The sequence below is a fragment of the Lactuca serriola genome, chromosome 6, assembly GCF_051521515.1.
Source record: "Lactuca serriola cultivar US96UC23 chromosome 6, Lser_US96UC23_V15, whole genome shotgun sequence".
NCBI classification, from domain to species: domain Eukaryota; kingdom Viridiplantae; phylum Streptophyta; class Magnoliopsida; order Asterales; family Asteraceae; genus Lactuca; species Lactuca serriola.
The window spans coordinates 37,188,671-37,204,800 of record NC_136413.1 but is presented as its reverse complement, the minus strand read 5'-3'; the positions used below and the strand labels follow the sequence as shown (position 1 = coordinate 37,204,800).

General features: G+C 33.5%; 2 protein-coding genes across 2 annotated transcripts; both read right to left on the bottom strand.

Annotated features, from left to right (window-relative positions):
• Nucleotides 1–7,924: 7,924 nt before the first annotated feature.
• Nucleotides 7,925–9,091, bottom strand: LOC145058318 (transcription factor MYB27-like). Its single transcript, XM_079006237.1, has 4 exons — nt 8,840–9,091; nt 8,616–8,745; nt 8,449–8,546; nt 7,925–8,355 (listed from the first exon to the last, which is right to left on the bottom strand). The coding sequence occupies exons 1-4, from the start codon at nt 8,961–8,963 to the stop codon at nt 7,994–7,996; spliced, it is 714 nt and encodes a 237-aa protein (XP_078862363.1). The 5' UTR covers nt 8,964–9,091; the 3' UTR covers nt 7,925–7,993.
• An 830-nt stretch (nt 9,092–9,921) lies between these two features.
• LOC145059003 (uncharacterized) lies at nt 9,922–11,885 on the bottom strand. Its single transcript, XM_079006872.1, has 4 exons — nt 11,508–11,885; nt 11,077–11,187; nt 10,430–10,498; nt 9,922–10,193 (listed from the first exon to the last, which is right to left on the bottom strand). The coding sequence occupies exons 1-4, from the start codon at nt 11,655–11,657 to the stop codon at nt 10,140–10,142; spliced, it is 384 nt and encodes a 127-aa protein (XP_078862998.1). The 5' UTR covers nt 11,658–11,885; the 3' UTR covers nt 9,922–10,139.
• Between the last annotated feature and the right edge of the window lie 4,245 nt (nt 11,886–16,130).

Below are 16,130 nucleotides of genomic sequence, written 5' to 3'. Positions count from 1 at the left end.
GTGAATATGAGTCTTGTGTATATGTCAAAGCTAGTGGGAGTATAGTAATCTTTCTGGTATTAAATGTTGATGACATACTTCTTATAGGAAACGGCATTCCAACTTTGCAAGAGGTTAAGTCTTAGCTTGGAAGGTGTTTTGCTATGAAGGATCTAGGAGAGGCTGCTTATATTCTAGGAATAAGAATATTGAGAAACAAGAGTAAAATACTAATTGGAGTTAGTCAGCATACATACTTGGAAAAGGTGCTAAATCATTTTTGTATGGAAAATTCCAAGAAAGGAGAAGTTGTTGAAGAACTCCCAATAATGTTAATTAACTACTTCATGAATACAATCACATGCAACAAAGCTTAGATAATCCTTCGAGTAAAAGACTCATCCCTACCATGATTAGACTCAGACGAGAGTTGCGCAATAAAGTCAAATCTATCACTTTGAGATTATTTAACCTTTGCCACATGTGACTTAACATATTCACTCAATAGTTAACTCACACCATCAAGAGTCCCACAAGGCATAAAGCAAGCAGCATTCGTGTAGTAACACTCCAAGCCATAGACCAATAAAAGGAATTCTCAAGCTCACTGGCTACCAACGTCTTCGTTGTGCTATCATACTTCCTAGGTTCTCCAAGGATTCCTCGCCCCAACCTACCATCCGTTGCTGAAGGTCCCATACTAATGTCAGTTAACTACTTCATGAATACAATTGAATGCAACAAAGCTTAGATAATCCTTCGACTAAAAGACTCAACCCTACAATGGTTAGACTCATACGAGAGTTGTGCCATAAGGCCAAATCAACCAGTCTGAGATTATCTGACGCATGTAGCATGCAACTTAACATATTCATGAAATAATTACTTCACATCATTATGAGTCCCACAAAGCACGAAGCAAGCAACATTCGAGTATAGGAAAGTCTAACCAGCATACCATCTAATCAAGCCATTCTATCCAATCATCTGAAAATTCATACTGGCATGCAATTCTAAAGCTTAAATAACATGCATACAAAGGCATCTCCCCTAATCATGAAATCCTTAGCAGATCCTTAGCCCTAATCTAGCATTTAGATCTCAAATTCACAATTCAAAGTATAATCATAAAACATGCATGTGTATTTTAGGAAAACTTACTTAAGCTTGGTCAATTGCATGCACCACATCCCTTTATTTTATTAGAAAATCCTTTAATAAAACTATTTAGTTTATAAAAATCTACCAAACCCTCAGTTTGAGTTTAGACACACCCAAGAGTATGTTTGAATCCCTCAAACCAAGGCTTTGATACCAACTTGTAATGTCTCAAAAATTAAGACCAAGAATTTTATTTTAATAATAGTAAAACCATCATTCAAAATGTGTTTGTAAAACCATAAAAGAAAATCAGAGTATGTCAATAATCATCCAAGTACATCAAATCACAAAATCCGGAACAACGTGGTATGTGCGATGTGATCATCTCGAGCCCTTCCCCTTCGATCTGGAAGTACCTGAAACATAAACTGAAAACCGTAAGCATGAAGATTAGTGAGTTCCCCAAAATGCTTCATGCCATACATATCAAATATACAATGGGCAATGCCCAACAACCATCAGGCCCCGCCCAGCATCGAGCCCTGCTCGGAATAGATCTTTCAATAATATGAGATGGGCCCCGCCTCATCACATTCATCTGTCCCCGCCTACCATCGGTCCTAGCCTGGTATACATATAGATACATATAAATACATAAAACACATGCAAGAATCATTAAGACAACTAGCATACAATACACTCATCAGGCCCCGCCAGGCATCGGGCCCCGCCCGAAATTCATATCACATACTACACGTGCAAGAGTCATACAGACAACTAGCATCATAATCATAATAAATCATGGGTTGGCATTGGTGCCTTCGAACCGCAAAACACTGAGAGGAGACTCACCTCTAACAGAAGATAGCTGAATCAACACTCGATCTGGTGGAAACACTGTTCCTCACACTAAACACAATCTATAAACGGCTCCAATCAATAACTAGGGTTGTATCCCATACAAATGGTCCACTCATCCTTCATCATATTAGGGGAAAAAGACCATTTTGCCCCTTTCCCTACAAGACCCAATTAATTCAAGCCCAAAATCCTAAATGGCCCAAGGCCCAAAATCGATCCAATGGGCTTCTGGGAGAACAGCTAGTGTTCACTCAATGGCATATGGCGTCCGAACGCACAACGTTCTGACCCAAACGCCTGCGTAACCACAAAATCCCAAATCATTATCCAATTTCTTAATAGCTTAAGAACTAACGTTCAAACTTCATATCTAATGCTAAAATAACGTCTAAAGCCATAAAGTTGCAACCTTTATGAGTTTGCATGGCTACAAATACCCTAACACCAAACTCTAACTTAAATCATACTCTAAAGTTTCAAAAATATTGCATGGAAGAGTATCAAGGTCCAAGCTTGCATTTTTATGATTCTAAACCCTCCAAAATGCTTGAAAAGGACATCCTAAACCTCTGGAGCATTCTAAACTCACATAATTGAAGTTCCTTGGACCAAAAAGAACATAAAACTACACTTAAGCAAGATCTATTAAAGAAGTCATCAAGATCTGAACTTTATACCTCCAAATGGTGCTCCAAGATGTCAAGAGTCCAGATCCAAAGTCTAGAGAGCAACACCAACATTCCAAAGATTTTCCTTCTCCACCAAGAACACTAAAATGATATCAAAACGTTACTCCGAGGCTTCAAAACACTGACACACACTTAGGGTTTTGAAATGAGGGCTATAAGGGATGGAGGTTGGAGATAAGAATTGTTTTGAGGCTATAATGGCCTTTAAATAGGGTGCAAACCCTAAAAATTAGGGTTCGTCCTATGTGTGTGAACCCGTATCGTCCATAAACTTACGTCTGGCGTTCCATTCCTAACACTTGGCGTTTGGGACCAAAATGAAAAGTTAATACAAAGCAAGGCCAACAATGCAAATACCTGGAAACTGGCATTACAAATTCACTACAATGAAGTTGTGACAGCCCGAAAAATCTTTATCTGGTAAAGCCAACCAATCTAATCAAATTTCAGACTTGTTTATGCTATCTTTTAGCATTGTTATAGGTTTGTTTGAGTGTTCTAAACCTATTACACTTAAGGATTGTGTGTTGGGGTGTGTCAGCTTAAGTTCATTGGGTTGCAATCGAGCCAGAAACTCCATCACAAGGAGTTTACGGCCTTAAACTCTTGGTGGCCGTGAACTCTCATGATAAGTATAGATTTCCTTCATTTGTTCTTTATTTCTCACATCTTCAAGTCAAGAACACTCATTTCTCTCTCAAGTATCATCAAGAACACTTCCATTTCTCGTCAAAGTTGTAAGTGATTCTTTCATGATTAGTTTATATCCTTCTTGATCTAGTAAAACCCTATGATTTCATCCATGAATTCATCTCTTTTTGGGGTTAGATCTTCAAATCATCAAGAACACCAAGAAAACCAAGAACACACACTAGTTCTTGGGCCGTAAACACCCTAAAGTCTTCCAAAGTGTGAGTATCTCTTCTATCATCTAGTTATCCATGAGAAACACTTGATTCCTAGCCATGAAACAAGCAATTAGTGCATAATCCTGAAGAGTTTACGGTCGTAAACTCAAGTGTGGCCGTGAACACATCTTCCTTTGGACGTAAACTCAAGTGTGGCCGTGAACACGTCTTCCTTTAGCCATAAACTCCCTTTCATACAATCACATGTGATTGTAACACTTCATTTCAAGTGTTTCCTAGTCCTAAAGGTTGTTTCCTTGCATGTTAGTTGTTTTAAACACTAATTACATGCCTATATATGCCACTATATGTCATTTAGGACTCGTTTGTGTCTCGGAAATTCATTCGTAGAACTTCTCATCCTTACACAAATCTTCAATTGAATCACCCACATAAGGTGAGTTCATACCCCTATGATCAATCTTTTAAATGTTTTAAATGCTTTTAAGGGGGGATACAAGTTGAACACAATGATATTGTGTAAATGTTATTTGTGATAACCATCACGTTAAAGGATTTATTATGCTTTTATAAGTGATCAAATCAATTCAAAAACTCTTTTAAAGTTACATTACTTTGTTGTTTATAAAGCTCTATTTTTAAAGTACAATCATAATTCAGTAGATAATCGAGTCTTCAAAGACAATACAAAACAAGCATACTAGTAAACTATAATAAGTATAGTTTAGGGGTTCAGAACATATAATAACAAGAACAGGGAGGAACATACAATAACAAGAACAGAAAGGAACATACGGTAACAAGAACAGGATAACATTTATGTGAGATTACTTCAAGGCTTAGCAATATACTTGCTAGGTCGCGTTTTGTAACCAGAGTCTCCTGGAGGGAGAACGGACATTGTGTGTATAGATCTATACGGAACTGATAAGCCCGCATCCCGAATGTTCGCTACAGTTTTGCCGGCAGGCCAAGGGGTGACAAATGTCACATCAGTTACGACGCCAGCAAGTCGTCGTGTTAAACACTTGTCGATCAGTATGGTTATAACCACATCACATTTTAACCTTAATTAACAAACTGGTTTTAAAGTAGTTAGTGTTTCAGTATTTACTTTATACAACATTACTGAATACTTTCATTTTCCCATTACACTCATATATGATCTTCTCACATAAAAGGTAATGCAAACTATTTTCTAGTAAAGATAGTCTTGAACTTGGGAAAACTACAAAAGACAAATAGTACAGTCGAGTCTTAGTACATTCAGTCAAAAGGGGGCCTATAATGCTAACTTTATGCTTCCTCGGTAGATACATCAGGGATATATACTAATCGGGTCCGGCAGACAGTAGGATGTGTGCTTTCCGCTACATTTCCTGTTCCTTGTTTGGTTGTGGGCTTAGAGCAGATTCACCCAGTCTACTATCTATTCGATCTTAGCTATATATATATATATATATATATATATATATATATATATATATATATATATATATATATATATATATATATTCCGTATACACCAAGTAATCATAAGGAGTACCAGGTATGGGTCAGGTCATAGTATACAAATTCAATATATCGTTTTCTAGTACAAAAACATTCTTTTCAGATACAACATTTAGTAGGCTAACCTAGAAACTTATCAGCAAAAGGGTTTAATCCATTTTATTAAACCGGTATAACTTAAAGGACCTTTAGTGGTTAATTCTATAATACCTTAGTTTATACATCAGGGTTATATGTAATTAATATCCGATAGGCAGTTGAATGTGTGCTTTCCGCCTTGCTTCCTGTTCCTTATTTAGTTGTGGGCTTAGGGTAGATTCACATATTTAACTGTCCGTTCGATATTAGATTATATATAGCTTGTATAAACCAAGTGATTATAGAAGGAACTATTGTGGTTACCATTTTTACTAAAGGAAATATATGATTTTCTTAAAGAATGTTTTCATCAAATATAAAGAACTATTACAGTTAACTAAGTAAGTACCAAATGAATACGCCAGGGTTATATACAGTGAAGATCTAACAAACAATCGGATGCGTGACTTCCGCCTCATTCCCTATTCCTTGTTTGGTTGTGGGCTTAGGGAAGATTCACACAATCGATTGTCTGTTTACTAAATTGTATAGAACTTGTATCCATATAGTACTCATAGAAGGAATTGTAGAGCCATTTTTACTTTCATTCATCATATCAGAAAATATAGGATTTTCTGGAGGAACAGGCGAACTTTTCTAAAAGAACTTACAACATACTTTACATCACTTAAATACTTATGAACTCACTAGCTTAAATGTTGATCTACTCTTTCAAAATAACTTGTATTCTCAGGAAACTAGTAGACAGGTACGCGCACTGGGATTCAGAAGATGAAGTATAGTAGTTGCATGTCTTGTTTTGTTATTTACTTTTGGAGTCAATCTTATGTGAACCACATACTTTGTAAACACTCATATTAATGCAATGGTTGTTTGTTACTTTGATTACTATGATGCATGTGTTGTGATACTAAACATGACGTCCTCTGCCCTCGAACATTTCCGCCGTTTCGGTTTGGGGTTGTGACAGAAGTTCCGACCACTTTGAGTTGATGATGATGCCATTCTTCAAAGATGATGGAAGGAGACGAAGAATTGGTGCCCTAATCTAGTTTACGGACCAAATATGATATCGACCTATATTTTAATGAGGGGGGAATCCAAGTCATTTCCACTTAATACTTCTTTTATATGTATTAAAATACAAACCTGTGAAACCAGCTAAAGCGTTCATATGGATAACATTTACACGTTTCAACAAGTTCAATGGTTAATAAAACAAGAAAAACAAATTATTGACCAAAAGCTAACGTATGTTACCTCTCAAGTCATTATCCCTTAATATATTATATGATTAATATATTAATTAGAAATAGTTAATAATTAATTATGAATTAATTAGAAATAGTTGGAATCAGTTGATTATTGATCAGAATTAATCTGAAAGGAATCGACCCAAACCTAAGAAACCGACCCGATATACATATTATTAATTATTTAATATATTTTTAATAAATTTTATATGGTTTATTAAAAAAAATAATTATAAAAAGTTTTAAAACCCTAATCCTATTGTTTACGTACTTGTCTACTGAAATATTGTTGCGCCGCGCAACACTTAGCCATTTGCAACTGTTTGTTTTTTAGAAGACTTCTGACTTAAAAACTGTTGCTCGTGTGTTGCGTGGCGCAACATTTAACCATCTGGTTCAAACATCTTCACACCTTATTTTAACTTATTGCAGCAGTCTGCAGAGATTAAAAAACAAACATATTTTTTATTACATGTTACAGCCGTTTGGTCCCTCTCTTCTGCTACAGAGGGTTGCACAGGTGGTCCGCATACTTCATGCATTTCCGCTTTGAAAAAACAAGCGGCACCTAACGCTCATCTCATCTCTCTTTCAGCCTCGCATAATTATTACATCTCACTTGCTTAGCTTCTCGACTTCTCTGTGGAACCCTTGAATCTAATATCGGGTTTAATTTTCACTTACCATTTTGTGATTGTTTTTTCTGATTTAAATTATGTAACCCCTAAATTCTTTTATTTATATGGATTGGTTGTGTTGAGAACTTCATTGGCACATGTTTCATTTTATTTAATATTGATGGAAAATTAGTTAAAACACCAAACGCACAAGTTTAAACCCATAACACATCAACTCATAACCCATAACACATCAACTAATGGGTTGAACCCAAAAAGCAACCCACGAAACCGAAACTGAACTCATTCAAAAACCAAATCTAATGGGTTTCAAAACCCAAAAACTGAATTTATCGGTTTGGGTTCAGCTTTAGCCCGAAACCGACCAGATCGACCGATACTCAGGCCTAATAAATGTGGTAGACAGTGTTAGAGAACGGGAAATCAACCAAAGCCCTTAGTTTTTTCAGGAAATTATTTCACATGTGCATTGGTACTTCCAAACCCAACATAAGCTTTTATAATTCATTAATGACCAATTATGTCGGACATGGTTCTATGATACGATGGTTCTATTTCTTTTGGGTTTCATATATTAATCATTCCACTTAGATCGTTTAAACTCGTGTTTGCTGGTGGATCACCAAGTAGAGAGGGTGATGAGATGTTAATTAGCGTAGAACCTATTGAACAAATGGAGAAATTGAGGATTTCCAAAATGTGACTTGTGCTATAAACGACCTCTTCAATGAAGAGTCAAAGAAATATTTTTTCTTTATTCGATTTTTTTAGTACCCGTGCAAATTATTATAAATATACTTGTATGTAAAACTTTTTATAAAAACTTTATCATTTCTGTTAACGTCATCTCGCATATTTCAGTAGACAAGTACGTAATTCGAACACCATTAAGATAATAACCGAAAAGCTCAGAAAGCATCGTATATCTTTAATTCAATATTATTTATTTACTCTTCATAAAAAAACATGAAGAACACCATGAATTAACTAATTTAACCCGTTTCCCAAATGGGACTCCAAAGATCCCACACACCATGTGTCGTACTTTCTTCTGAACTCGATCCAACTTCACTGCAGAAACATGGAAACGTTCCCATGCAATCTTCATGATGTTTTACTTCTTGATCACCTTCCCAACAACACGAAGATATCAAATCCGACATCCTACTTTCATATGGTGAACCACTTTCGAATGCAATATCCATGTTACAAGATTCAGGTGTTTCCATGGATGAAATTCCAAAAATATCCTCTTTATCATTCATGCTGCTTTCGCCAACATGATCAAAGCTTCTGTCGCATGTTGTTGTCAAGAAATCTTGTTTCACATCTTCTTTTATGCCCTCGAAGTATTCTGCTTTAGAATTTCATTAGAACATGAACATGATCGTGAATAATCTTGATCGATGAATACATAATAAGAGTATATATATATATATTTATAAACCTAGTTGGGCTTCGGCTTTCTTTTTTAAATGACTTCTCCAATAATTCTTGATCTCGTTATCTGTTCTTCCAGGCAATCTTTTAGCGATTCTTGACCACCTATGTAATTATATCCCATATATTGAAATTTGTCGCAAAATATTGTAGTACAAGTGTACAAATTCTTACTTGTTACCCCATTGTTTATGAAGATCAAGTATTATGTGTTCTTCTTCATCTGTGATCTCACCATGCTTTAAATTGGGTCGAAGATAGTTCATCCACCTAAGCCGACAACTTTTTCCACTTCTCCTCAAACCTTAGCGTCCCATTCATTAACTCATAATGATTAGTTTAAAAAATTAATCAAAATAAAACCTTAATTAAACGTATGTTATAACTTATATATATACCTGATTGTTTAGCCAAAGCATCCCAATGTTTTTCACCTAATGCTTCAACAGTGATAGTCAATCTATCATCTTCTTCATCAACCCAAGGCCCTCTACGCAAGTTTCTTGGATCATGAATCGACATGAAAATCAAAACTTATGGTTTGAATTAGGGTTTATGGGTTTGTTCTTTATGTGTTTAACTGTTTGTATTTATAGGAAGACTTTAAAGAACGGAAATTTTGGATTGAGACTGTAGGTGGAAAGCAATGTGTAAGGCTAGTGATTGTGGAAGCTCCACCATGTCTTTTCTTTACGATTGTAAGGTGTTTTCTATTGGTTTGTATGGGAGTTTGCGTCATAAACTTCGGTTTATGCTTCTTCTTTATGGTGATTACAACTTCTCAAACCCTTTTTTTAACTAAAGGTATATAAGGGTATTATCGTTATTTCCAAAAGACTTGTCTTTTTTGCAAAAAGTAACATGTCCACGTGCTTGTTGTTCATATATAGATGAGAATATACACATGTCCATGCTTCTTTAGCACTAAAATAGATGAAAATTAATAAATAATATCTACCTTCAACCATATTCATTATATATATTTTGCCATGTAGGCATTGTGATTTATCATTCCCATGTTGGCTATGAAACTATTTGGTTTCAACTAAAGATACATAAGGGTATTCTAGTCATTATATATATATATATATATATATATATATATATATATATATATATATATATATATATATTGCCATGTAGGCATTGTGATTTATCATTCCCATGTTGGCTATGAAACTATTTGGTTTCAACTAAAGATACATAAGGGTATTCTAGTCATTTGCCAAGGTGTTCTTTTCACAAAAGGAAATATTTCCTAGTGCACGTTGTTCACAACAATACTTCATTCATTCAAAGAGTAGGCTAATTAAATTGACCTTTTCGGTCAAACAAACTAAGATCCAAAATCAAAATTAACACTAATACTATAAATTTTCAAGAAATGTTTGTTCCTAGTTTTAAGTGCTACATACATTAAAAAAAATAATGATAACGATTAACAAATAACAAATAATCAATATATATATTGAGCTTGAAATAAACAAAAGGTTTGACCTCAAAAGTCAAATGAAGATTTCATAAATTCTTATATGTATAACACTTGTTCTTCTTTCAACACACCATTCTTCATCTTAAAAAAGCATAAACATTGATGAGAAATCATTAACAAAAGGTATTACAAACACTTTTCATTGGATTATGTCATTAAACTACTACTCATAAATGTAACATCCGCATAATATAAACCTTCAACTCCTAACGTTCATCCATGAATGATTTGTTCATGAGCTCAACTGCTGAATCCATAAACTGCACCACATATACAAAAAAACAAATAAATAAATAAACTTTAATCGACATTTTTATAGTAGAAATTAGAAGCTGAAGAACACATAGATATGCACAATTGTAAAAAAGTATTTGCTATCTTTTAAGTCATTGCTTTACTTAAAAGTAAACAATGAGTCCAAATGAATTCCATTTCATTTGTTTGTAAAGATGATAAAAGGGCAAAGATGTAATTTTAAAAAAGAAATGGAATATACCTTTCCAATGTTCTTGAGTTCTTTCCCAACAGGTTCCAAAAATTTCAAGTCAACATCAACAGGCCAAACCTGCATACACATGTTAAACATCAAACTTAGTGACAAATACTACACACACAAACAAATTTGATGATAAATTTATAACAAGATGCGTATCAAATTATCATTTTAAAGTGTTCATTACTTCATTATGTTCATAACTTTGATCCCAGAACTTGAAAGCATAAATTTTTTGAAGAAAAACAGGGACACTGAATCTATCCATGTTTCTGTAAATCTTGATGCTTATAGAAGATCAAAATCAATAACAATTTAAGCAGGGTGTGGCTCATTTTAATGGAATTAAGATTGCTCTATACAATGTGAAAGTTAATAGAATCTTGAAATGTCGATAGTTATTGATGATACATTATAGATCAAATTAGCATTAAGAATGAACTTCTCCATGAAACTTTTAGCTTCCAAACAGACATAAAAAGCAACTAACTTCTGGTTTTGTAAATACTGATATGTTCTATTTTTCAGCTTGTAGATTCAAATAAACTTATTTCTATAGTTTTATGCAATGATCGACTAATTAAAAACCAAAACATCACAAATCAATCTGGACTTTACTTTTGGATGAATGGATTCATAAAAGAGCGAACCTTTAATCCAAGAAGTTTAATGGGCGTAATCTGTCCAGGAACAATGCATTCTGGCCCTGCTGCTTCCACTATCGCTTCTGTTCCTAAACCGTGTCCAATTGGATCCGGGTGCTGCAGAATTCCGATTCAAAACCCAAAAGATTCAAAATGGAACGAAAACCCACAACAGATTATAAAACAGTTTACAGATACAAATATACAATCACCCTAATTTGGAACCTTTATGTATCACTAACACAATTGATGAACAGATTACAGCTACAATCACCTAATCCCCTTTCGGCGAAGAAAGTTTTTGAAAGACCTCAATTTATCCTGAACTTCAATTTATTATTTAAACAGAGGAACACCCATGTTCGATGAACAGATATGGAACTCACACACTCATAATTAACTAAATTTAAGCAAACAGAGACAAAATCCAAACGTACCTTCATGAGGGAGACGGCATAGTCGGTGTAGGGGTTTTGAGCGATGCAAAGAACGGGGGAATGGTGGATTTTGGGGAGGGGTTTGACGCCTGTAGAGGGTGCCCTCCATGGCGCATCCTTTTGTAACACAGCTCCTCCTTTCTTTGACATTAATTGGTTATTTGTTGTTGTTGAAGAGTGAGGGAGGACTAGGAAGGATGAAGGAATGAAGGGGGCTTGGAAGATGGTGTAATTGCAACCAGTAAGATAAAGATTAAGGAGGTGATGTTAATGGATGGATGAAGATTGAAGATGGTGTAATGGCCGGAGGTTTTGGATTTCGAATTTTTGGTCGCTGTTAATCGAGTTTAAGAAAAGGCTTTTGTGATATGAAGCAATTGGGTCATCCGTTTTGGCCCTTGCCACCTTAAATGACCCCTATACCCGACCCTTTTGGGTTCGAATAATTTTCATGTTCCTTTTTCTGATTTATTTATTTTTATTAAACAAAAATAAGTTTGTAACTTTTTTAAAAGTCCTATGCAGAAAAATCTTTTTATTTTAAGAAATTTTTTAATAAAGTTTTAAATTTTTTTATGAACCAAAAAGTTTTATTATTTTAGGAAAAATCATATAATCTGTCATTTTCCTGATAAAATAAAATAAAAAAAATGATTTTTTCGTTAATTTGAGCAAAATGTTAATAACTGAGACTTTTCTATTAAAAAGAAGATTTAGAACTTTATCAAACTTTTCATAAAATATTGAGATTTTTCAGCAATAAAACCCTTTTATTATTTGAGTTTTATTTTCAAATTTATCTTATAGTTTTCATTTAGATTTATGGGTTCACTCTAAAGAACCCGAAAACCAATGATAAACAGTAAAAAATGTAATACTATAAAGTTGAAATGAAAATTATAAGGTAAAGCTGAATAAAAAACACAAAATAAAAAAGTTAAAAAGCGGCAAACTTAAGATTATCTTTGATAGTAAAAAATTATTTTTATTTTTTTTGAAAAAATATAGATTTTTCATTTTCAAGTTTCAACGACGATGATGACATAATAATAATAATAATAATAATAATAATAATAATAATAATAATAAAAAAACATGTTAGTTAAATAGGGTTTAAACTTTAAAATGTATTCTAGAAAATAAACTATTGAAATTTAAGTTGCCAACAAACAAAAAAAAAGTTGTAAATAAGTAACCAACATGAATTTTTGTTTCTATACATGTCTAGGGGTATGCACGGTGTGGTTTGGTACGATTTAAAGTCAAAACCGCAAACCGCACTGCATATGCGGTTTGAGTTTTTTTGAAACCGCAAACCGCAACACAAAAGTTAGAAACCGCAAACCGCACCGCATATGCGGTTTAAGTTTTTTTGAAACCGCAAACCACACCACAGAAGTTAAAAACCGTGTTATGAGGTGCGGTTTTATGCGGGCGGTTTGTGCGGTTTTGTGGTTTGATGAGTCACTACATTTTATAACTTTTGAAAAATTTTAAAAACATTTTGATTATTTGAGATATAAAACTAGAAACTAGAAATGTTTTGCAAAAAACTCAAAAATAAGTTGATTTATGTAATACGTTTGTTGATTATTCCTATTGTATGACTATATTCATTAATTTTAAGCTAATTAACATATCCATTTTTATCCATACCAACATTCTAAATGTTACGAACTTGTAATCAGACAATTATTACTATTTTATTAATCCTAGTGATGAAACAATATTATTTCTTATATATATATATATATATATATATATATATATATATATATATATATATATATATATATATATATATATATATATATATATATGCGGTGCGGTTTAAACCGCGACTTTGAAATTGAAAACCGTAAACCGCACCGCAAAAGTTCTAAATCGCATTATGCGGTGCGGTGTGGTGCGGTGCGGACGTTTTATGCGGATTGTGCTGTTTGGTGCACACCCCTACATGTCACAATCTAATTTCACATTTTGTGATCTAAATTTAAATTTTATTACAAAATTGGTCAAAATTTTATATTTTGTTACGAATATGTGTGGGTGGTGGGGAGAGGTATGGATGAGCAGCGGAACTGGGTACCCGCTTTTAGAACTGAAACCGTCTCGGAACCTTCGGTTCTGGAATAAGAACTGCCTTAAGCGATTTGGATTTCGGTTCTTATTTTTAGGAAACCGCTACCCGTTACGTACCCGTCAGAACCGAATTTATGCCACTCATTTTGAATATGCCGCTTAAGCGCTCCAACATACCGGGACGGCATAACAAATCATATTCATTTATGAATACGTATGAATAAGTGTATTTATATATGAATACGTATATTCATATATGAATAAATATAGCGGAAATGATTATTCATATACGAATATTATAGTGGTGAGTGGTGGGGGTGGCGGGTATTGGTGGTGGTTAGTTGTGGAGGTGGTGATGGTGGCGAAGGTAGCGGTAGTGGTTAGTGGCGACGGTGGTGGTGGTTGGTGGCGAAGGGAGGTGGTGTATTCATATATGAATACACTTATATTTATATTCATATATGAATATTACTCATCATCCGTCGGCCCGATACGCCGGAGCGTTTTGTGGAAAAAATAAATGACTGGCTAAAAATGATTCATCCATTCTCAACATTTTTTCATTTTTCTCAATTGAACTTACCTCTCTCTCTCTCTCTCTCTCTCTATATATATATATATATATATATATATATATATATATATATATATATATATATATATATATAGGGTTAGGTTATTTTATTTTCACTATCTATTGTATGCATGTATGACTGATTCTGGACCAATCATTTTAGTTATTTTAAGAAAGTAATTAATGCATATTACATATTGAAGATATAATGAATATTAATTACATCTTCACCATTTAATATTCATTAATTACTTTCTTAAAATAACTAAAATGATTGGTCCAGAATCAGTCATACATGCACACAATAGATAATGAAAACATTTGAACCTAACTCTCTCTCTCTCTCTCTCTCTCTCTCTCTATATATATATATATATATATATATATATATATATATATATATATATATATATATATATATATATATATATCACGAGCACATACTTTATACAGTATATTAAGCAACATCATTTAAAATTCTAGAGTTTTGAGTAATTTGTTTTGAACATTTAAAAGTTTTAAGATATATATATATATATATATATATATATATATATATATATATATATATATATATATATATATATATCACGAGCACATACTTTATACGGTATATTAAGCAACATCATTTAAAATTCTAGAATTTTGAGTAATTTGTTTTGAACATTTAAAAGTTTTGAGAAACATGCACACATTTTTTTCATCATGTTATTTAAGCTACTATTATTTTCTAATCATCATTTTTAATACGTACGAATTACAGATTGATGTTATCGATAACTCATTGTAAGTTACAATAGATATACTTTTATAAGTTTAAAAATTCAACAAATTTAACGAACAGGGTACCCGGTATTGGAACCGTTACCCGTCGGTTCCAGTTATGTTTCCATCATTTTAGGAACCGCCAGTTCTAGTTCCAGATAATTAGGGTGGGTACCCGCCTACACTCATCCCTAAGGACGAGGGTAGGTAGTATGGGCTTAAGTAGGTAGGTAGGATGGGTAGAGATATGTGGGGTAGGTGTATGGGGTGGGTTGAAGGAGGGTGAGTGGTTTGGGGAAAGTATAGTAAATGTGGTTAGGTTAGGAGTAGGGTGGAATAAGTAGGATGGGTGTAGGTAGGATATATATGAGAGAGTGGTGTATGGATAGGTTGTTGGAAAAAGTATCCAAGATCATTAACTATTGATAATATTTTTAATAATAGCAAGGCCTTTTTGGGTTGCCCTCATGAGTCATACCCATTTGAGAAATCAAAAGAAAAAATGTATATTGGAGAAATAAGTTTATTAATTTTTCATGATTTGATAAATTAATTAGAAACCAATTTTGAGTTAATTAGGAATTAATTAGTTTAAGAGGTTGAATACTAATTAATTAAAAGTTAGTTAATTGGAATATTCCAAAAACTTTAAGTGGTATGGAGGTGGAAAAATTTTAGGCTTATCTCACATGAGTCTGGAGTTGCTTTGGAACTAAGTAATTATAGCTTATAAATAGGGTGCTAGGGATCAAACCCTAAGGCTCGTTTTAAGGCTTCTGGTTTTATCTTCACCCTATTAGACTAAATTCTTAACCCTCTATAAGGTTTGTAGAATTCGATCATCTCTCCTAGTTTTCGTTTTATTCTTTCTTTGGTATTCTTGGATGTGAACCATTAAAAAGATTATACTTTGGATCTTTTCAGCCACGCAAGGTGACAAGAATAAGATCATAAGCCCAAAAGTATTTAACTGCAAAAAAGGTATGTATTGTTCTTCAATTTCTTATAGCAGTAACAATAATATCATGAAACTTAGATCCTCTATGTTGTATGAACACATAGAAATTATTGTTTATTTCCATTGCACATAAACGTGTCTTTAGATCTTGAAAACCATAACATAGGTATAGTGGGTTAAGGGTAGATGTTTCGTAGGTTAGATGTAGGGTGGGTGGGTGGGTGGTGTAGGGATAGATAAGTAA

Excerpts from the sequence above, each read along its gene's own strand:
- LOC145058318 (XM_079006237.1), bottom strand. The coding sequence starts at position 8,963 with ATGTCGATTCATGATCCAAGAAACTTGCGTAGAGGGCCTTGGGTTGAT. Across the intron at positions 8,746-8,839 it reads TGCTTTGGCTAAACAATCAG|GTTTGAGGAGAAGTGGAAAA; the intron begins GTATATATATAA and ends TGGGACGCTAAG. Across the intron at positions 8,547-8,615 it reads CATAAACAATGGGGTAACAA|GTGGTCAAGAATCGCTAAAA; the intron begins GTAAGAATTTGT and ends ATAATTACATAG.
- LOC145059003 (XM_079006872.1), bottom strand. The coding sequence starts at position 11,657 with ATGTCAAAGAAAGGAGGAGCTGTGTTACAAAAGGATGCGCCATGGAGG. Across the intron at positions 11,188-11,507 it reads ATGCCGTCTCCCTCATGAAG|CACCCGGATCCAATTGGACA; the intron begins GTACGTTTGGAT and ends GGAATTCTGCAG. Across the intron at positions 10,194-10,429 it reads AACTCAAGAACATTGGAAAG|TTTATGGATTCAGCAGTTGA; the intron begins GTATATTCCATT and ends TATGTGGTGCAG.